We start from the raw sequence: 23,284 nt of genomic DNA, 5'->3' as shown, positions 1-23,284 counted from the left end.
CAGAGGTATGGTGCATGTTCACACAAGTGATTAGAGAGGATAGTTGAATATTCTTATCTCACCTGTCGTGGATTTTTATGGGGGTGCTGCCCTCGGGCTTTGCAGTCCGTGTCATGGTGGGAGCAGGGGTGGAGGGCAGTGGCGGGGGCGACTCAGAGGCTCGGTCTGGAGGTAGTCCATTGGCTTGCGTCTGGTCCTGCTTGGCGTCATATTCAAAAGTGCGTTTGGGTTTGGGTAAGGGGTTAACTGGTGTGCCAACAGACGTCTGCTGGCTGGGGGGCTCTGGGCTTTCAGACCTGGCTGAGCTCACACTAAACCTTTGTCGCAGTTTAGAGAGCTTGTCGGGCACCAAAACAGCATCAGGTTCAGTGGTCACTGAGCAAATGCTGCTGCGCTTACTGGTGCATGTACTGTCCAGGTCGTCACCTATCACAAAGGTTCTTTGTCTCATCTTGTCTGGAGCATAGCAGTTACTCAAGTAACGTGGAGGGGGAGGACTAGGGTTCTCCTTCAGCGCTTGCTCAATCTTTTGTATCCTGTTGAGAACTGCTGACGTCTCTTTACGAGTAGACAGGGAACGCACAAATGTCCCCGATGACTCTGCCTTGCCAATCCTTTTCTGGAATCGACCAATACCATCCTTGTCTGGAACTCTTTCCTCTTCTTCCACCTCGGTGTAGGAGCATTCGGAGAACGCTGTGCTCATCCTGCGAACGCCCTTAAAGTCAAAAGTCTTCTCGCTACAGGGCGAGGAAAGCAGGCTCGGGCAGCCCTCACTACCTCCAACGCGCTCTCCTCCTCTTTTCTCCAGACACAAGCTCATCCTAGGCAGAGAGACTCTCCTGCACTCCCATTCTGAGATCTTTTTGCGGATAGTGGCTGGGGGGACACCTGTCACCGTGCGGGTCAAGGAGAGGGTGCGTTTGTGGCCTTGGTTAGATGTTGGTCCCAGAGAGAGCGTGCTCCAACTCAAAGCTCGACCATTTAGTCCATCTCCTGCAGACGGATCCCCGTGTTTCTCTGTATGATTCTGAACGGTCTGATCTTCCTGACACAGCTTGGTTTGAGCTGGAGGCTTATAGATGGAGAGCCTGTTGTCCAGGCAGCTGATGCTCCTTGATTTGATGAGACGTCCTTGGGAGTAAGGGTTTTCCGTGAGAGACGCAGCAGTGGAAAGGCCAGCTGTCTTGCTGTTCCATCCAGAGCGTAGCAGGAACCTGCCGTCAGTCCTGATGTACCTACTCTGTTTTCCAGAGTTCTCGTCGCTCTGCAGGAGGGACTGCTGGCTGTGTCCCAGGCTGGCAGAGAGAGCAGGACAAGGAGATGTAGACTGGCACCTGAAACAAGAAAGAGAAGTGTGAAATGTTCACAGAAATGCAAACTCAAAACACAATTCTTTCAGAGGATTTTTAAAACAGAAAAGCTGAGTTGTAAGTGGTGCCAGCCAAGTCCACTCGACTCTATGGCATAAAGGTAGCAGAAACTCAATTTGGAACAGATGGGCAAAAACTGTAAAAATAAGAGAAATAAAAAAATCATCTGAAAGGTTTGAATTAATTTTTAGGATCAAAGAGAAAATGAAAACCTGAGCCTCGATTTTAGAAAAACCACAGGAAAGTATTCTGTCTTTGGCAAAGTGAGATTCAGATAAATGCCAAAGGAAATACCGACTACATTGAAATGCCACTGTGGATTTTTCCACATGATCAAAAATAACTTGAGAAGAATCAATGCAGACCTCACAGACAACGGTGTGCCAGATCAAATTTATTACTGCACCCTTACCTGTATGAGCCTCACTACTTATCTCTGGTCCTCAAAGCCTTTTCTGATCTTTGCAGCCGAGTGATACTCGGTGCTGCTGTAGTTCCACGCTCACTGCTGACTCTCACATTGTTAACCACACATACACGTACACACATACTCATACACACATACACATTTTCTCACGGTGCTCACCGATTTCCACAGACAGGAAAAATTTGTAAGGAAATCCAGGACGCTCCACTACTCACGGTTTATCACGAACATCATCATAATCATTTGGCTGATGACTAACTCTTGTGAAAGTGGAGGGCTGAGAGATCTGATGTCACAGCCATGGCAAGAATAACAAGCGTTATGGGAGGAGGGAGAGGCCTGTGGACTGTGATCCAACACTGCAGGTCGGGACAGATCCAGCTTCACACCTATTTTCCCTTCCCTGGGTTCATTCTTCCTGCTCCAGGGTGGAGAGACTTTTACAACAGCTCGATGCCTGCAAGCTGTAAGCATGATGGATGTATCTTATCTTTCTTGCCTGCGAGGTACAGGAGTAAATTTAAGACAACTCACATATGAGGAACTAAAAAAAAAGAAGAAGAAGAAGAAGAAGAAGAAGAAGAAGAAGGTCATATAAAAGCTCAAAAGATCTGTCATCAGAAATTGTATTTTCTTTAAACACACTAGTTTGTATAATCTATGTTTAATCTGGAAGAATAATTCAGAGCAGTATCTGTAGTCAATAGTTTATATTAAAATGTACTATACTGTACTGTATCACCACAGTGTTGTCTAATATTGTTCATTGTTAGCGTGTTCATTGTTAGTTTTATCCCTCCGATAGATATTGATAAGCTGCAACTACAATTTATTTTGTTCGGGTGAAATTATTCAGTGTTGGTTCACTGCTTAAAATGTGAAACTGGGGGATATTATGTAAAGTGATGCCAGTGTGAGAGAGAGAGACATAATCTGAAGCTCATAAAAACAAACCGGCCTGCTTTACCATCAATATGGTTACTTTTCAGAAGGACATGCACTCGCTTGTCTTGAGATAAATTGGACATTATGAATAACTATGATCATTAAGTAAGAGAAGATAAAACATCCAGCATTAACCGGTCTTTCATTAAACTCAATGAAACGGTGCAACAGAAGTGTGTCTTTACTTTTCGTCTCTAAAATACAAATGTCATTAAAACCAGACACTAATTATCCTAGGGATTTGTTTGGTAATTGACAAGAAGACCTTTTGTCATGTTGTATTCTAAAACTGTATTATCGATAACAATAGCAATAAAGCCTGTCAAGTATATGTGTTGCAGTAAAAGTTTCTACTTAAATTTACTCAGTAGTCAGCACATGTACATGCAGTAGTTTAGTGGGGAAGCTATTAGAACTGGTCTGACAAATTAAAATCATACTGGTTTCTTGGCAGAACTCCTAACTAAACTTCTGCCAGGGAGATGGACAACCACAGGAAGCCAGGCGGAGAGCAGTGTCTGTTAAGTTAAATATTAATGGGAATGTTTTAGTAGCAACCAGACCAAACACCAAAATCTAATACCACCAACAGCACAGTTTATTGAGTTAATTACGACAGTATGTGTTTTTGCTCTGGGGTTTTCCACTTTCCTTTTACTTTCATCGTTGAAACATGAGGGGGGCGTTTTCATGCGTAGCATGTGACAATAAGCAGGCAATAACAAGATGATCCAAAGGAAATATTTACACTGGCAGCAAACTCTTTTGAGAATGTTTTGAAGATTCTGTGTATATGTTTAATTTGATATGCACAGACCATGATGATTATCATTTGTTGTTTTATTAATGTACATATTATTATTATTACTGCAAACATATATAAATTCTACTTGGCTGTTTGAAATGTTTATTTGATTAAAATTAACCAGACCTGTATCTTCACCACATGTTTAATAAAACAAATAAAAATACATAACTATATCTTTATTTTGTACGTATTGTGTAATTTCTGTTCCATTTTGCCTTTATTTGCTTTTAATAGTTGATTATACATTTGATGATGAATGAATGAATGAATGAATGAATGAATGAATGGATGGATGAATGGATGAATATAATATTAAATGCAAAAGTGGGTTTAGTCAACTAAAGAACTCAAAATAACATCTTGAATACCTTACTGTATTAGAATAACAAGACACATGTTAGTAATATTCTATATGCTGTAGAATAAAATATAGACTACCCTGTGAAAACCTCTCAATTAGACATGAAAAGAAAACACAGGCAGATTTTGTTTTATTCTCTATTCTAGGACCTGGGGACCTTTCTGGGTTTCTGGAGGTCTAGTTAATGCTTGTGAAAATAAGCCCAGTTTACCCAGCTTCAGCTGGGCCGGCCACACATGCAGTACTGTACAAAGAGCCGGGTGCCAGTCACAACGTGGCCTCCGGCTTTCACTCAGGCTGTCAGGGCCTGTTAACCACAAGGCACTTCCTGTTACTGACCAGGATGGAGATGGAGAGACCAAGCTGGTCACAGAACAGTTCAACCAAAACACTTCAAGTTCAACACGTCCAAACTTCGCCAGGTGCTCCCACTTGTTAATTTATTTACAGCTGTGCTCCAGCATAAACTTCAATATTTTAGAAAGGCCAATATAATAGGAGGACGTGTAATGTTTGGGGACTTTATCATGTATTGAACAATAATAGGAGTATGACTGCTCTCTCTGTCGCATGGTGCTCAGCCAAAATGTTGTCAAAACATCTCACTTGGTTTCTTTTGACGGTTAATTATCATCTGTGTTGTAAAAAAAAAGTATACTCAAAGGTCAAAATCAAAAGAGGACCCTGTCTGTGCTCAGGGTTTAAACATTACCTTCCATTCTGGCACTGTGTTGCTACATGTTGCTATGTATGCCTCTTAAGGCTACACAGCTTGCTGTAGGTGTCATTTGTCCTTGAAAGTGATCCCTGGTTAGTTTCAACGTTTGGGGGTCACGCATTGTGTAGCACAATCCAACTGTACAGTAAAACCTCTCCAACTCTTGAAACTGGGATTTACAATCCATCTTTGACAGGTTTTATGAGCTTTACATGTGAACTTTAAGATTCTCAGGTAACATGAGCCTAAGAGGCATATTAAATGATCAGTTATTCTTACTATAGGAATAGTTTGGTATTGTGATTACAGCCAGTTGTGTATACAACAACTAGTCTGCAGTAAAATGCACTGGAAGTAGAATGCCTAACTTCCTCTGTTAAAAATTTCCCTCAGGGATTAATAAAGCATTTCTATTCTATTCTATTCTATTCTATTCTATTCTATTCTATTCTGCCTGACAATCTAAGCTATTTAGCACAAACAACAATAAGCAGTGCAGCCACTACCAAGCTATAAAGCTGAATGAAACTGTGAAACAAAAATGTCATATGTCTTTGAGCCATCCCTCTGGAACATTCATAGTTTTTCATGGACATGAACAAGAAAATTAGTATGACAATCAAACTGCCTAAATGTGGTCCATTACTGTATAGAAAACTCTCTTAATAATAATGATAAACCTATTGGACATATTTCACTGCAGGTAGTTTCAGACACTAAATGCCCCTTTGTACATTTCTAACTAACACCTATCAACACATTGGCACACTGTCAGCTCTCATCATACGAATATCATCTCAGTACTCACAGTTCAGAGCTCAATTTGTCCAGGAAACAGGATCACATTTGCAAAAGTTTTCGTCGCATTATCAATATTGACACTCACAGCTGTTTTCCAATGAGTGGAGAAAATCAACCAGATCACAAAGGGGAGTTGTGGTGAGAGATGAATGAGCTGACTAAATACAGGACTTCTGTCTCTTTCAACATCCAGTCAGATGGATACTCGTGTGGAAACCACCTGAGGTTACTGGAAGAGCACATGAGCTCACCAGCTCTGGCCCTGATGTCACTGACCTGTCGGGGACGTCCCGGGGAGTTTTACCCCCTCCTCCTCCTCGGGGAACAGCCTTTGAACTCTTGTTGGCAGTCATGTCTGTCTGCAGCCCGCCCGCTCACCTGACGGACAAACACAATGTTAAGCATTTTAACAAAATGAATGCTACCACAACTTCAGCAAACACAAAAACATAGGTGAATATTTCCAGTAGAGTTCTTCACAGGGTGACTGAGGTATACAAAGAGGAAGCATCTAATGCAGTCAGAAACATTGCAAATCATTTATAGATCAAACACCAGATAATCGACATTCCACTGAATCACAAACAGGAAACAAGATCAAATGAAGCATCAGTGCTTTGTGCAGTATCAATGACTGAATGCAGGTTTCTGTAGCACTAAATTTGTTACATAGAATCACAGACCAGATTATCGTAGCCCATGATTTGTCAAAGTGTCGAAGAGTTCATACCCACAAGCAATAAAAAAGCATAACTCCTCAGATGCTTTCCACTTTAAATGTAGTGTTTTCTCCCAAAACATTAATTTAAGGCTAAATGGTGAGCTGTGGCTGCGTGCGTGCGTGCGTGCGTGCGTGCGTGCGTGCGTGCGTGCGTGCGTGCGTGCGTGCGTGCGTGCGTGCGTGCGTGCGTGCGTGCGTCACTGTCACTGTGTCTGAACTACAACAGCCTGTCCAGGTTGTACTGTCTTTCCCATTTGTTAGGCTAAAAAGGGCTCCAGTGCATTGCAACACTGAATTGAATGAAGAAATATGATAGATGAATGAATTAATTTTTAAGCTTATGATAGAAAAATGCATTACTCTGGACCCAAATGCCTTCTGCTGAGAAGACCCACCCCCCAAACTACTGCTTTAGCCTACTCAGAACTGAAACAACATCCATTCAAGCATCATTGCAGCAATTACTACAACAAAATGAGAGAAAAAAAACGGTCAAAGATATTCAACACCAGGAATACAGTTGCCCGTGAGTATACAGTAGGTTTAGATTTGTGTACAACATTAAATGAAGCAGTTATTTACCAATATCTATAGCGCACTGATAAGTGTTGATTTAGGAATCTCACCAATCTGTTGGCCTTGAACACGTGTAGTAGGTCAGAAGTGTATGTACCTTTACACCGCTCTCCTTTAGGATATAGTTAAACAGTGAGTGCTTTGAGATGACACTATCATTGTAAAGATTTGTGCATTGAATGAAAAGCAGCATCTGGTGATCTGCTTCATAGATTGTTGCAGACAATCAAAAACGGGGCCGACGCAAATAGGACTCACATCTTAAAGGGTTAAACCAGGAGTATATTATTCTCAATCCCAAATGACTGAGCTACTCCAGTTCTTATAAAGGGTGGCTAGTAAAAAAAATTCTACTATGTGCCACACTTCACCACATCTGCCATGTAGAAGCTCCAGTGTAAATAGTGCAGTCAACGACTTTCAACAAACCAGAAGTAAGTGGCAGAACTAACACAGCATGCAGTCAACCCTGTGCCAGAGTACCTCTGGTGCTCCTGGCACGGTTTCACTTTCCCACCTAAAAAAATGTGCCTTTCACCATCCAAAGACACAGAACTACCCTGCTGCCCAAAACCGTCACCGACATTTTGGATCTTGGCCAAGAGAAAATCTGGAAGGGAAACTATGTTTTATTCTGTCTGCTCTCCAGTTAACGTGAACAAAAGGTTTATGTAAACAATTCACGTATTACTAGAGATAGGGTGCATGTTACTATTTTCTAAGGGTCACTGCTGATATTCAAAGAAACACATTACATCAGGGAAAGTTCTCAACATGTTCAAAACACCATGGGAACCTTTTTTTTATTGTCATCAAATAAAAATAACTCCCATGGTTCTTTTGTGTAAGCAGCTCATAACAATTCATGGGAACCTGAAGTAAGCACAACACAACAAAAGGAGGAATAAGGTGACGTAGTTAATGAAGCACAAAGTTTATGAAGAGAGGAGGTCAGGGCTGATGGATGGTTCAGCAAAATCTGGGACTAAATGCAACAGTGAATTTAATGGTATTGCCATAAAAAAATAGATGACTTACATTTGCTAAACCACTCAAATCAGAGGCAATAAAATATGTAAAATAATTTAAAGAAAATTCTAAATATTTGTGTTACCAAGTGCTTGGCTGGTCTTAATATTGTTAAATTGTGATGTATTAATATCATTTAGAAGTAGCAGTACTCTTATGATTAGCATTCACGAAATTGATAAAGGCTGATATAAACTGGATCGAGACAATAAGCTCAAATATTGAAAGCTCTGCTATATTTTCTATTATTGGTTTTATGTGTGTACTTCTTCATAAGCATGTCTGCAGAAGGTTTATATAAGCTGTTCAGTTAAAAAAAGTGACTTTTTCTATTGGAATTGATGAGCCATGCTTCCATCATTATTAAAACTGCAATGTTGAGTGCTTTACTTGTTGAATATCTTTCAAATTCTCCATGTGATGCACCATCCTCCAATATGACAAAAAGACCACACAGAAAACTAAAAAAATATGTTAAAGACATCATCTTTCACAAATTAGATCAAACGATAGCTGAAGCCTGCCGTCAAACTTGAGGCCAATGCCCCTGAAATTGCAGCACTGACCCTTTTAAAAGGGGCTCAAATTAATTGTTTCTGGTGCGTAAGCGGGTCAAACAGACATCCCCAGAGATCAGAGGTGAACAGGAGGGTGCTTGCTTGGCCGCATGACTTGTTTACAGGAAGTAGTTGTATGAAGAAGCCAGCCAACCAGTAGCAGATCTGATTCTTATAGAGACAGATGAGGAGAGAGGGAGCATTCCTGCTGTCAGCTATTTCCTGTCGACTTTGCAAAGACGACGAAGCGTGCATCATCATATTTATTTATTACAACAAATGGTTGTAGTCCTGCCCGGCTCAGAGGAGCACAGTGCACAGACTACACTACACAAAGTGAATTGAAGTAGGGTACAGTGCCCAATTACATTACATTGCATATCTTCTGATGTAGATACTGTTGTGCTGCAGGATTTCAGAAGCTCAAGAAATAGAAAGAAACACAGGGTTGGCTCAAAGCAGGAGTTTCTTATTAGACAGGACAGCTTCTAAATAGATTTCAGTTTTTTTTGTTTTTTTTTACAAAGGGTACAGATTTACTGAGAAAAATATAAAGAAAATACCTAATTGAATCCAAACCTAAAAAATAATGCTATGTCACCAGTCATCAAATGTAAAAACCAAACGGGGTACTGTATTGAGAAGAAATTAAACAACTGAACTAAGAACACAAAAATGTATTGAATGAAATGAAATTTGATCAATACTTGACGAACGTGTATAAGTGACACACACTTATCACTTTCTCACTCTGCTGAAAAGCCTGTTTCCAATCATTTTGTCACGTGACAGGAAACACACAGACACCAACGAAACAAACGCTTCATGGGTTTAACTTCTCTGTAACATTAGTTGAGGTTAACATTTGTGTAACTTCATTGTTTTCTTGGCTATTATCACAGAAATGGGTCACAGAGGCCCCAAGATGGACTCTGCCGTGTAAACACCAAGGCGTTAGCCAACTGACTTCCTGAGGTCTGATACCATCTCCCTACACAAAATCACAGCGTGTAAACAAGGGACTTCTGAGAAAGCTCCAGAGTACCTTTAAAGTGCATTCAACCACATTCAAGACCACTTTTCTCTTGAGATGTCCGAGCAAGGCAAACTTAACAGTCAACAGCTGAAGATACTCTCCACATTCACTGGTGTGAACATGTTTAGTATTTGACTGGGTCAGGCAGGATGCTACATGACACACAGGTATAATTTAATCTGAGAAGTTTATTTTGATGAATTCCTTTTTGTCACTGGAAGCACCAGAGTTCACAAATAAAACACTGTGCTTTCTTTTCCTCTCCCTCTTTAATTATTTACACTCTTTGACACTCTCCCCCACACCTCCTTGTGCAAGAAGTAGCTGGATGTCCTTGTGGATCTTATATCAGTACTCCATATCAATCAAACTCAAATTTTCCCATGTTGCTCGAGTCTGTGCACACAATACATGTTGAATGCCTGTCAGTTATAAAAAGTGGCCTGTACTCTGTTTCTATTCATGAAATGTCTTCAAACTATTCCTTATTTTGTGATATTCATCTATCTGTTCATCTTTTATATCCATTTATCCAGATTGGGGTTCCAGGGGGTTAGGGTTGGTGCCCACCGCAGTCAACACAGAGCAAAGGGCCGGAAACAGGTTGCCAGTCAATCATAAGGGCAACACAAAGGGACAGACAACCAGCCTGACCTACGGCTAATTTTGAGTCACCAAACATAACAAGAATGTGTTTGGCCTGTGGGAGGGAGCCAGGATATCCAGTGAAGCGCCACACAGCACAAGCACAGGAAAAATGTGCAAACACCACAAAGAAATGGCCCATCTGTCAGCAGGATGGAACCAGGAACCCTTCCTTTGACGCAATAGCGATTATCAATGCTCCACCATGTCTTCCCATTTGTGAGGTTGAGCTGAACAAATAAAGAGGGCTTGACTTCAAGCTTAAACAACGTGATCAGAGGAGTACACAGCAACATAGCTATGCACATGGTAAGTCCAGCCACTTGTTCAAAGTCAGAAATTGTCACTCCATTCATCTTTGTTTTGTTCTCCAACTCCTCAGGAGAATAGCCAGGCCCCTTTAACTTCGAGACAATGCATTATTTTTTTCCAGCTCGTCACAGACTGAGACTGAGGGGTCTACCTGTTGAGCAGGTAACATTACCGAGGGTTTTTAGAGCTGCATGCCACAGCTGGAAACAGCTCTGATAACAATAGTGAGAGTGAGCCAAGGCAGTAACCAGCTGGGAAATGTAACGACAAGAAGACACGAGAAAAACTATGTAATACTGAAAAGTCTGAAGTTGCTTGTACTGATACGTGGAAACTTCTTTCACTGTGAACCTGACAAGCATGATGCCTCTGAGAAAACCTTTGCGAAACGTTTTCTCTGTGAGGCCCCGCACACATCGCTGCCATCTTCAAGCATTTCATCACAGCTTGACAGGATACACCACAAATCTACTTAGGATGTCAACAGTCTGAAAGATGGAGCACATTAAAAGCATATACTCCCCAAATCACACATTCACTCTGTTCAAGCTGCATCTTGGCTGCTCCCTCTGTTTGCACTCAAGGTTTTGTGAGTAACGTATTCAGTCTTAGAATGATACAAGTTTGACTTGATAAAAAATGTATGCATTAAACTTGAACTCCAAGGAGCCTGCTTTACTTCAAGAGCTCAGTGTTTCTCAATCTTCGAAGCTAAACATGTTAAATACTTTTCCCTAGTTCAGTCACATCAATATTCATAAGAGATTACATGAGAGGCATATGAATGACATATTGTTCACTCTACAACAAGAGCATGTTGATAAAACGCTACTATGACAGTGTCTCCAATGGACTGTTTGACTTGGAATAAAAGAGCCCTTTGTATTGGTTACGTCCTTGAAAGAGAGGGATGGTTAAAAAGTAGGTCTTTTATCAGTGTGCATTAGTGTGTAGTTGTATGCAGTGTCCGTGCGAACGAGAAACAGACTCTGTTAAGTAAAATATCTTCAAAAGAGAGTCCACATGTCCTTGGCACTGTCACATTGACAGATTGTCTGATACACTATTCTCACCACCACACACAGGAATGTACTAATATTTGCCCTCCTCATCAGACCGCTGTGGCTTTCAAAATATTAAAAGAGTGTTTTCAGAGGGTGAAAGGGAGCACAGCGGAGGGGCAGTCACACCTGGAGTCGATCCCAAGAGCTTCATTTTCATTTAACAAAGACTACACACAAATATGTACACTCTCGGCACCTGGCACTCAATGTTCAGGATTACATGAACACAGTACGGCTTTGTGTTACAATTTATTGTTGACGTCATGATGGTTGGACTTTTATTACCTCCAATAAAGAGGATTCCTTTCAGGTTTCTCTCACTATCCAAAAGCACAAAGCAGCAGACACAACAGCTCCTGACCTAATACTGTAATTCTCCTGTGCCCTGGCTTTTCTGGTTGACCTGGTACTCTATTTCTGCTGATCAGCAACTCGACGTCAAGGTTTTTTTAAACCACCGCAGAGTTCACAGGCTGCCAAAAAAAAAAAAAAAAAAGTTAAGACAGAAGGAACAGTGAAAATCTCTGCAGATTCTCAACTTGGTCCAAAAGTCATAACTTACTGGCAGACACGACCACATGAGCCCACACACTTATCTGCACCATTGTCTCAATATCCCACAGAAAGACCGGTTTTGTCCTGGACAGACAAAAAGAGACTCTCACTGGTTGTGTCAAATCATGTTAGCTGAGCAGAGTGGGAGTTGTGCAACATGTAAATCCTTTTAGACATGTGTATGGCTTTTGAAATTCACTCTCAGCGAGACAAATACAGTCCATTTTAGTGGATAAGTGAACATTTGCGGTATAAACACAAACAACCTTGAGTGTGTGCTTGGAAGGATAAGGGTGATGGGAAAGCTGCAAAATTCCCATCAGAAACTACAGGAGTATAGTGTATTCTGTATATAAAGTATGAACATATTCAGTTCGTAATCGGACTCTCTGGAGAGCCATTTAAGGCTCTGAAAGCTTCTATGTAAAAGAAAACCACCAAGGTCGCTACTACTGGCAGTTGCACACAGCTATACCTACTGTATATAATTACCCCACCACATGGTTCACCATGCTGCCACTATGGGGCTCGATTGACCAGGTGGAACCAATACTTGGAAACTTTTTTTTTTTTTTTTTTCCACAAATGCAGCTTCTTTTTTTTTCCTCTTCCAGGGTAATCATGGCATGTTTTCACTTTGTGGAAAAGAGGGAAAACCCTTTAGTGTAACCTAGATATGAGCGTGCACAGCTGCAGAGGCAGGCATGTGGAAAACAGGCTTAAATCCATCTGAGCTGCAGCAGGGGGGGGCTTGAATTTGTGTCACAGATCTGACCCATGACACAAACATCTTTGACTTTTCCAAGGACAGAAAAATGTGTTCTTGCTTGCCACTGTCTTAAAGAGAGAGTCTATGGAAACAAAAACCAACAACTGATTCCAAGTACACTGGTGGTACTGCTGAGACTCTACTATTTCAAATGTTGTCAATTCTGATCAACATCAAACAGGCTAAAAACTTAAAGGTGATGATTAATTCTTTCATGATCTTAAATTCAATCTGGAAAACATAAAGAAAAGCCAGTGCACTTTTCAGCATCAAACCTTATTGAAAAGTCTAATAAATTAATGTGCCACTCATAAAATAATAACATAAGCAGCCAACATAGTTTCCTTCAAATCATAAAGATGGTGCTTCAAATACCTTCACCAGGTAACTGAACATCTTCCAGTGTGTTGAGCAATGGATTAATTAAAACCACTAAGGGTTACAAATGAAGGTCCTTCAGTGCTCACATCATATTGGCATTACTCCTCCACCTCTAGACGATGCCTTTCAGACATCCAGGAATTTAGCTTCAGCTGTATGTGTTTAATGATCTGGAAATGGCATTTCAAAGTCAATTTGTGTTGATTTACACACTCTTTAAATTACCTTTCATAACAGAGATGCTAGTGACTGTAAACTGTCTTCTTTATACAGAGGCTTTGTGAGTGCTGAGTCGGCATCATTTAGTCTGAGTATCAACAGGCTGTGACAAGTGTTTATGAGTTGAACACACAGCTGACAGTGTTTTGTATTCAGACATCAAACCTGATGGTGAAGTAATTGTATTTGAGAAGGCAGCTTCAGAATGAGTAACAGTATGAACAGCGGAAAGCAGCATGTTTTATGACATGTGCCTCTTGGCATTGTAAGACCACCCCAAATGGGGAAATATGTTAAAAGATTGAGATGTTGAGGCATATGAGTGTTGGACAAGTCAACAATGCTGCCAATCAAGAAGACACATTTGTGGTTTGCTGATAATCAAACTGGAAACTGAAGAAAAAAGATATTTAGGCACCTATTTTAACACCAAAAAAAAAAATTCTCGGTAAAGCAACCGATGGTTTTTAAATAGCTAATATTTGATTTAACAAGGCAGAAACAGACTACAGCACATCCCTGAGATCACAACTAAAGGTAGACTGACTGACAGGCAGCATTTCACAGTGTCCAGGCAGATCAGTTCAAATGTTTAGACTTACAGTCAGTTTCAAGGATAGTGTTCTCTCAATAGAGCCTGGGGGTATCGTTTAGGGAGATGGTCTTGTGATTTGCCCAATTAACTCTGGGATTTTTGTACAAACTATGCTATCTGCTCATCTAAAAGCTCTGTAGCCTTGGGTTCATATTCAGCAAAATGCCTGAGAACAGCAGTGTTCCTGTGGAGCTACTCTTCAGGCAACACCATGAGACCTTTACTCTTACAGACTAATACGTGTAGACAATGTCTGCAAATCATAACAAATCCTAAGTGGGAAAACTCTGATTGTTGATTGAACAACAATTCCCTTAAGAGCGTCTGGTAAAAAGCCAGACTCACTCCTTGTTACAACTGAATGGGGACCAGAGAAGAACTTCCTCAATAGCTTTGTGTTGACAGTCTTGTCCAGTGAGAGGGGAAGGTCATTGTTTGATCTGCACAATGGAAAGAGTATAAGAGGGAAAATTTGAGCCCTAAAGAAAACCAGTGACAGACCATAAGGTTTGTATTATACTAGCTAAGATAAGATTGTGAGGATTTAGGCTGTAATCGGTTAGGAAAACTCATATTCAAGACCAAAAACATTCCCAACAGACACAAAGCTGTGTATTGACACTACAAAGACCTCAGTGAAAGCTGGGTTTTGTAAATGCTGTCCATAAGGTATATAAGTAGTATGACTTTAATAATTGTTGTAAAACCCTGAGGGCAATCTAGATTTGCACAAACACTCACTTAGTAACAGGTGATTATCACACATTAAGCAGATTTGTTGATTTATTCTAATATGTGCAAGAGGCCATGAGAAAGTAATTGAAAGCAGAGATATCTGGAACATATAGCCTTAACAAATAAGATAGTCAAGAGAATAGAGTAGAATAGAATACAATAGTCTATCCAAGTTTGTTGTGCAACTGTTGCGTCATAAAATATATTGAAAGTTGGAAAGGTCGAAATTGTTAGTAGGATAAATACATGAGTAAGCTGTTTACCTGGGAACCTCTCAACGATAAAGTCAAAGTGGAACATTTTTGAAAGCTTCTCGAAGCTAAAGTAACGTTACACAACAGGGCATTTGTCCCTCAACATTGTAATTAGAATTTTCTAGTTATGTACACGGTTTTGTTTCGGGTTTTGTAAACATATCATAGTTCAGGTGAAAACTGACTGACCTCATCATTTTGGTGTATGTTGCGAGCCAACTACCATAAACGTCTAAAGCAGGAGTCTAACTCATTTTATTTCCATTGGACCAAGAACAGTTTAAATTGAAGCATTATAACCTATAAATACTGCCAGCTTCATATCACCCCCTTTATTTGAGTGCAAAATGTACAAGTTAATTCTGTTGTTGTAGTCAAGACCTCCAGAGCAATCCAAGATCAAGACTTTAATAAGCCAAGACTGAGTCAAGACCAAAACATTGACATTTTGGTCCTTTGACCAGTCTCAAGTACTATAATGCTAGTTCTGAAAATATTCATGTTTAATGCGACTTCTTTTTTTTAACAAAACCACCTAAAATCCTCTTTACCATGGTGAGTCTTTCAAGACTTAAACATGTGAGTGTAATATGCCAGCAAAGAGTTCACATTCACAGCAGCATCTTGCAATCAGCTGTGAAGTTTCATTTCTCACTGCTGTGTCTGATGATCTTGTGAAACGAAGTTCCACCATCAGTGGCCAATTTAGGAGTGACAATGTAGTCATTGTCTCCTTCAGGCACGTCATCCCAAGGTCCAGATTCTTTCCCTGAGGGGCCAGGTTGGACCCCCGAGTCACATGTTTAATACCACTGGTCGAGAAGTCGAGAAGTAGCATTTTAAATGTGACTTGATTATTAGTTGGGTGATGTAGGCGACTATGATGTTGTTTGTCACCTATCTGCAGATGCAGTTGTTGTGTTGTGTTAATGCTCCCAACTGGTAACTTTCCAAGTCTATGAACGCACCCTTATTGTCATTGGCTCAGAAACAAGTGGAACACGCTCAGCTCCAGCAGGCGGTGCAAAATGAATGAAAACGGAAATATAAAAGAGATTTGGTGAAGTGTGTTTTTCGCATGTTAACAGATAAAAGGTAAATAAATAAATAATCCGCGTGCAAAGTGTATGCTGAACCACAGAGTCCGTGGAGTAATGTGCGCTCTCCGTTCATCTGCTGACTTTTTGGATGTTTGAACGATTCTAACTTGGTCTCATTGCAGTTTGCTGAGTGACTGCTTGTATCCGCTGGGATGTGTTGGGTTTTTAGTTTTTTTGTGGGTTTTTTTTTTCTTCATTCAAAAGGGTCTGCAGCAGAAAAGAGAAAGGCAAGCAGCAGCCTGGTGTTGCATTTGTACGCCTCATAGTACAACTTGCCGATGACCAAATATGGTCACATGGAGACACTTTAAACCACCTTGCGAACTTTTTTCACTCCATCCTGTCAAAGTCTGTCATTCGAAAGCCGCTGTGCTGCCAAATAAAAGCTTCCAGCAAACGAGTAACGGTACAACAACAACAACAACAACAAAATAGACAGGGACAAGCGGCGTTTACCTCCAACTTTCTCCTCACATCCATGGCTGTTGATATGTATATATATATACATATATATATATTTTCCAGATTATAATCCCTTGGCGACGCACAAATCCCGCTCGTCCACACGTAGAGAAACTTTGGCTGGCAGAGCCACGGATACCTGCCCCTCACAGTAAAGTCCGACTCATGTCTTTCCAACCAAAACCGACAAAAAAGAAAAAAAAATCCAGGGGGGAAAAAGGGGGGGGGGAAGAAACAGCCCTTCTGCCTCCCCTCTCCTCTCCTCTCCTCAACTCCCCCCTCCCCTCCTGTCCTCCCACAGCCTGCTGCAACGGAGGGCAGAGGCAGGACTTGTTGCCATGGAAACGGGGTTGTTTGACCCCCGCTTTTCTCGGGATTTGTCTGCCACCCCTTCCCCTCCCTCCCTCCCTCCTTCCCTCCCTCCCTCCCTCCCTCAGACAGGCATTCAGCCCCTTGTCCCTTGTTTATTGTGGGCCTGAGGAGTGTGGATGAATATTCAGGAGGCTGATGGGACATTGTGTTTGTCACCCACACGCACAAAGATGTCTTTCATTTGCAGCACAGTGTGGAGCAGAGCTAGATAGTCGACCATCAAACTCATTTCACCGAAGCGTTAGAGCTCATGATCAGTTTCAAGTCCTTTAAAAAAGACTCACTCTACAAATTACCTGTGTTACATTACATTACAATTTTACTCAATAGCAGTGTTTCCAAGACTGGGGGGGGGGGGGGGGGGATCCAGACAACGCCGTATACCTGCTCCTGCCTGCTGCGGTGAAAGATGGTTCAAATCAGCCAACTTGGCCACCTGGAGTTGGGTTTCAGTCTTATTTCACTTCCAGATGAAGTGCAGTGGTTAGCGCTCTCACCTCACAGTGAGAACACGCCCAGTCGGAGTATGGTTGGGGGCATTTTTGTGTTGAGTTTGGACTCTCTCTCCCTGCGCGTGGGTTTCCTACTGGTCCTTTGGTTCCTTCCCAATGTTCAAAACCTTGTTTGAGGTTAACTGCTAACTGTGGAGGATACGGCCGAGACAGAGTGCCCTATTTGAGAAGGGACTGGCTCCAGAGATGAATGAAATGGTGTAAAAATAATGATGACTCTGCTTATTTGTGCTGGAAATTTGTCAGAGCTGCCTTTTGCTGATATTTTTAGATCCACCTTGTCCAAAATCCTCTTCTTTACACCTGTGAGTCTCTCAAGCCATTCACTGGCATTGATGTTTATCACTACTTCAGGATGGGTTCAGAATCCAAAACTTTGTCATGTCAATATTAAAAATAGGAAGCATGAATGAAAAGATTAACATAGTAATTGCTGCCATAAAATGAGACCACAGGACAGTTCAGTGAGAGCTTCGTTTTGAGAACTTGAACACTGTAACTAACTTAGTGTTTCCCTTTTGTTCGCAATGGCTTCATGTTATTGTTAATGACTAAATGATGAGTGTCCTACTAATCGTTTGTGCTATACTGCATTTTTTCCATGCCGTCTCTGTTCCTAAAGATGGAGCGACCAATACTGTGTCATGTCATGTGAAACCCACAAATATTTAAACTACTAACTGGAAATACACATCAATTGTTCAGTGGGTGGGTTTTTTTCTTCATTTTACTTTTGTGGGCAAAGGGAATTATTTCTTTTTGTAAAGAGAGGTACAAATGACTCTTATATTTTCCACTGTTGACATTACATTGTCCTCTTTGACATCGAGTTCGTCAGGTTAATGAGCTGCCACCAAAAAAATACAACACTACTTTAACATAGTCAGTTATCACATAGTTCAACCTTTATTCCATTTTGGTTACAGTGAAAAAGATGCAGAAATATCATCAACGTGAAACCAAAGACATAATAAGTCCAGTTCTATACTTCCAGTTGAAAATACTTTCTGTTTCGAGTATGATTTCCTTTTTATAATAAAATAGCATGTGAAGACTTGACACAATGACATTGACATTATTTACATTATTCAGAGGACAATTTAAAGGTACAATAATAAAATCAACAAAAAAGTGCATTTTGTGAAATCCCTCAACAGGAATTTTGTCTTTTCCTTTGGTGGCTTGTTTTTTTTATTTCTCTTCTTCAATGAGCCTGCAGGGGTTTTTATTTTGGTTCTTTTACAGGGACTCTGGCTTGCTGCCAAAACCCCAAAGCAGGCTTGTTGGGTTAATTAATTGTCCGAAGGTGTGAATATGTGCGAGAGTGACCATTCATACAATGACACATAAGACAAAAATACGGCTACTGTACTGTACTGGACTGCATACTAAATAATAACCCGAAAACCATAAAGTACATCAGTGGAAGCGTCTGTGAAGTGCAATGAAATAAAAATTCCATTGAAACTGGACACAAGTTGGCAGGAGACACGGACCGCCTCCCACCAGTGAAACTTGGCAGAGTCAAAGGTCAAACCCATAAGACTAGAGTACAGTTAATTTTTTGAAAGCATTTAAAAAAAATGTTTTTCCTCTGTAGTTCACCAGAGTTGGAACGTTTTATCAGTTGCAGTCCTCTGACCCAGACCCTCACTTTAAATTGTAAATAATATACATGAGTCCAGTCATCACACTGGAGGGATGATCTGTCTATAATATATATATATATTTATATATATATATATATATATATATATATATATATATATATATATATATATATATATATATATATATATATATATATATATATATTTTTATATATATATATATATATATATATATATATATATATACAGTATAGAGATAGATAGATAGATAGATAGATAGATAGATAGATAGATAGATAGATAGATAGATAGACAGACAGACAGACAGACAGACAGACAGACAGATAGATAGATAGATAGATAGATAGATAGATAGATAGATAGATAGATAGATAGATAGATAGATATAGATAGATATATACAGATTAATCAGCACTACTGTCTCAAAATGGGGTTTGGTCCTAAATTCATTGTGGGGTGATTCTTGCCCAGGGTAGTGTCGGGTCTGCACAGTGGTGTCATCGTCAGCACTCCTGCCGCAGAGTCAGAAAGTCCCTGCAAGTTCGATCCTTTGCTTCCTCTTCACATGAAGCTTGTCTCTTCACAGAGTCTAAAAATGAGCATCGGTGCCTAATAATTAGTAACAGAGTGCATCATTCATTGGGAGCAAAATGTAGAACATGACTTTCAAAGTCAGAAGACAAATGTTGACAATCGGGCTCCAGCACATCTTAAAAAGCTGTTCGTATCGTATTATCGGTCTGTCAGTGTTTGCCATGTGATGGATTGTGACTTGCCCTCCCTCTATCCTGACTGGGATAGCCAATGGATGAAGGATGGCGATTTATATATGAGATAGTTATATTAAGCCATAGAAGATATATGGATGAATGGACGGGTCTGGTTTTCTGTCCCGTGCCTCGCTCAGCTTTAACTTGTGATCATAGAATGTAACTGATTGGACATGGATGTCTTCACAGAAATAAATGTTAAAAAAAAAAAAAAAAGGACAACACAATATGTATTCAAAATGAAATGTCCACCCACCCTCAGCTGACTCTGGTCAGTTCAAACCACTTCACTGTCTCCGCGGTTAACTGAATAAACATCCGTCATGTGAAACATCTCAGACTGTGTATTATGTATTATGCTCATTGAGACACATTTCCTAAGTTAGCTCAAAGAAACTACCTTCAGACAATAGCATGCGAAAGCCACATGAATTTCAAACTCCTATAGCATGCTGCCCAGTGGTCAAGTGGTCAGTGCCTATTTAAAAGTTCACTCAAAACACCACATGACTACACAAACAAACACGCCAGAACTGTACGTAGACATACAGGAATCACTGGTAGTTCCTGTTTAAGTACAAACATTGGATGGAAAGTCTGTACTTTTGCATTCTTTTTATCATTTTGTTGGAGTCTTTTAACTGAAATTATAGGTTTATGGGGTTTTTTTCTTGACCATATGAATTTGATGGCAACAAATGTCATCTTCTGCTGACGTGGTCAAAAGCTTCAACGAAGAAGAAAGTGGACTCTGGTTGGAGTTTGTTTTGTTGGCTGCTTCCCCATATTTTTCTCCAAGAAATTACTTTTTTTTTTCTTTTTTTTTTTTTGCATTTCATGGTTGTTATGATGGCGCAGGTAACAGAAAGGAAATCACAAACCCCAGACATCCGCCATTGCAATTTGCTACGTCAACTCCACAGGAAGAAGTCTCCAGATCTGCCACATGCAGCTTTCTCTCAGGAATCCAATCAAAAGCCTTCGAGGTCTTGTAAAGATTGTCCTTCCTGAAAACGCTTCAGAATAGTGCTGCCTGGTCACAAAGAACAGAGGCAGCGGCTGCTCTGTGTGGGATGTTTTACCAGAACGTAACCTAAGCTGAAACTCTTGGAATCCATTGTTCCACTGATCGCACTGCCATCTGGGCTTCTCATTAAAAGCTGCATCCTCCTCTTGCATGACATGGGAGCATCAAAGCGAAGGCTCACATACATACATGAAATTCTTGTGGCCATCCAGGGACTCTCCATTCAGTCGGCCTCCGAGAACTGTACAAGAATGACTTCAAGCTGAGTTTCACGACTGACCACGGCGCTCGTCATTTTCCACCTGCCGTGGCTGCACTCGCAGGGGAATACACGCTTTATATCTCCAATGAAATCACTTAACCTCATCTGTGTATGTTCGAGAATTCACGATGAATCACAAATCCTCAAGAGATTCACAGGGATTACTCCACAGCTCTGTGAAACTTTTACCACCCACTCTCCAAAAACTCAACCCGATCCCCTCTTTTAGCTGCTGGACATTTCACAGGTTGAAGAGGTCAAGTCAGCAAAGAGTCAAAGCCGCTGCACAATTATCTGCCACATTTTTCATGAAAAACACATTTGGTGCAATAAGCAGCGTATCAGGTTTCAGAAGCAGACCCGAGGCAGCTCTTAAACTCCAGGATTAAGTTGACACGTTCTGTCAACACTGAGATATAGCCTGAGAGCCCCCGGGGGAGAAGATATGACATGTAAAGACATCCTTTCCTCTTTAAAACTGAAGAAATCAGCTGAGGCGTCCTCTTTAGAGTATCTGACACTATGATATGAAGACCAGCACATTGTGCACACGCACGACATGTAAATTGTTACCACAGCTCCGCAGAGAGAATATTGTTGCATGTTTGGTACATTCCTGAGATTTCTACATTCATCCAAGAAAACTGCTGTGAAATTCATCTATTCATGCTTTTTTTTTTTTTTTTAACTCTTTCAGGGAACTGATTAAATTACCCCAAAATTGAACATGGGCGAATAAAGGATATTTAAAGACTTTAAAGTGATTAAAAACACCTCGGTTCCAATAAGTAATCAAGTAAAATGAAAAACACCAAATTCACCAGAAACACACATAATTAATCATTTTGAGCATCCAATAATTAAATAGGAAACAATTCTAACTGATTATTCATCTTTGGTTAAGATGGAAACTATTGAATTGTTAGTCAGTCTTTGAAGTGCAGGTTCTGGTAAAAAGCTGGAATGTTTTGTCTGAGACCTCAAAGTTTCACAAGTCACACCGTGTTACTGTTTCTATAAAACGCGCAGAGGATCTGCAGCTTCAGTTTCACAATATTCTGTGAGCAAAAGTTTAGCACAAGGACATTCCTTTATCTCATGGCATTTCAGCTTTTCACCACAGAGCAGCCACAACATCAGTCTCACTCACAAACCCTAAAGACAAACAGTGTTGTGAGGTTACATGTTGTGAGCGTGCGTGTGCGTGTGTGTGTGTGTGTGTGTTACTTGTGCAGTGAGGCTACAAAATAGGCCCTGCCTCTTCTTTAGAGACAAAAAGATAGTCCCCATCACCACATGCTGATGTGAAATATAGTACACTGAATATAGTAAGTTACTGTAATGACATTAAAACACAACTAAACTGTGACTGTAACTAGGAGTTACATGTCTGAAAAAAGACACAAGAGGAGGCATGTTAGTGCATAAGGTAGAAATGAGTCACAGTAAGTGCAAATAGCTATTGATTATTAGATTGATCAAATTCAAAGGCTGAGGCGCCCCCTATGGGTAAACACATGCAAGTACAGCAGCAGACCAAAAGACGATCAACTTCACCTCCTCAACATGAGACGAGTCAACCCAGATCGATCAAAGTCAGTCTGACGGAAACTTCCTCCTCTCTCATGTTAATGAGGTCACAAATACAGAAAAATGCTCATTCACGGCGTCATCTTCACTCCAACAAAACTCTCTGGATATGCAGCAAACACTGCAACAACTTCCTTTAAAAGACCATCTCTTTTTAAGTTAAGATTCCTCTTGTATTCAGATGATTGATGGAGTTGGAGCAGAAAGCCTACCTGTGTGTCTCAGATGTTGCAGGGTTTGGTCAGTGCTCCATTGTTGAACAGAGTCTGTCGCTTTCTGTCTGTGCAGCCTGAAAACTGAGAGGTTTTTTTTCTTCTTCTTTTTTCTGAGGGAAAATAGTCTCCTCCGTACAACTGCATGCAATGAAGAGTGGGGAAAAAAAGGAAAAAAGTGGAGTGCACAGGAAACTATGACGCAGCTGTATGGAAATCACTCAGTGAAATGAAAAGAAGATGGTCAGCGTGATTAAACTTTTACTGAAAAGTGCAAGAAATAAAGGCGGGTTTTGACAGATTTTAATCACAATTTTACATTGCCTGACCATTTGGTTGTGGTTTTAATTAGATTTAAATCAAATAAAGAAAAACTAAGAGTGTGAAATCAGCAATAAATGATCATGTTGGATGGTTTATTTCTAGATTTATGTGAAAAGTCCTGGTGGGAAATGAGTTGTCCAT

General features: G+C 40.5%; 1 protein-coding gene across 3 annotated transcripts in view; it reads right to left on the bottom strand.

Moving 5' to 3' along the window:
- Nucleotides 1-22,917, bottom strand: part of dennd2b (DENN domain containing 2B) — a 47,492-nt gene extending 24,575 nt beyond the window's left edge. The window contains exons 1-3 of one of the 3 annotated variants that reach the window (XM_080496654.1): nt 22,820-22,917; nt 5,710-5,811; nt 63-1,337 (exon numbers count right to left, since the gene is read on the bottom strand). In XM_080496654.1, the coding sequence (XP_080352780.1) occupies nt 63-1,337; nt 5,710-5,786 (1,352 nt within the window). In that variant the 5' untranslated portion in view covers nt 5,787-5,811; nt 22,820-22,917. Of the gene's footprint in view, nt 1-62; nt 1,338-5,709; nt 5,812-16,437; nt 16,579-22,574; nt 22,693-22,819 lie in introns of those variants that run through there. The other 2 variants (XM_080496655.1, XM_080496653.1) reach the window with 2 other exon arrangements.
- Nucleotides 22,918-23,284: the final 367 nt, after the last annotated feature.

The sequence above is a fragment of the Blennius ocellaris genome (genome assembly GCF_963422515.1).
Source record: "Blennius ocellaris genome assembly, chromosome: 1".
Lineage (NCBI taxonomy): Eukaryota > Metazoa > Chordata > Actinopteri > Blenniiformes > Blenniidae > Blennius > Blennius ocellaris.
The sequence above is the reverse complement of the archived record's forward strand: the minus strand, read 5'-3'. Positions and strand labels throughout refer to the sequence as shown.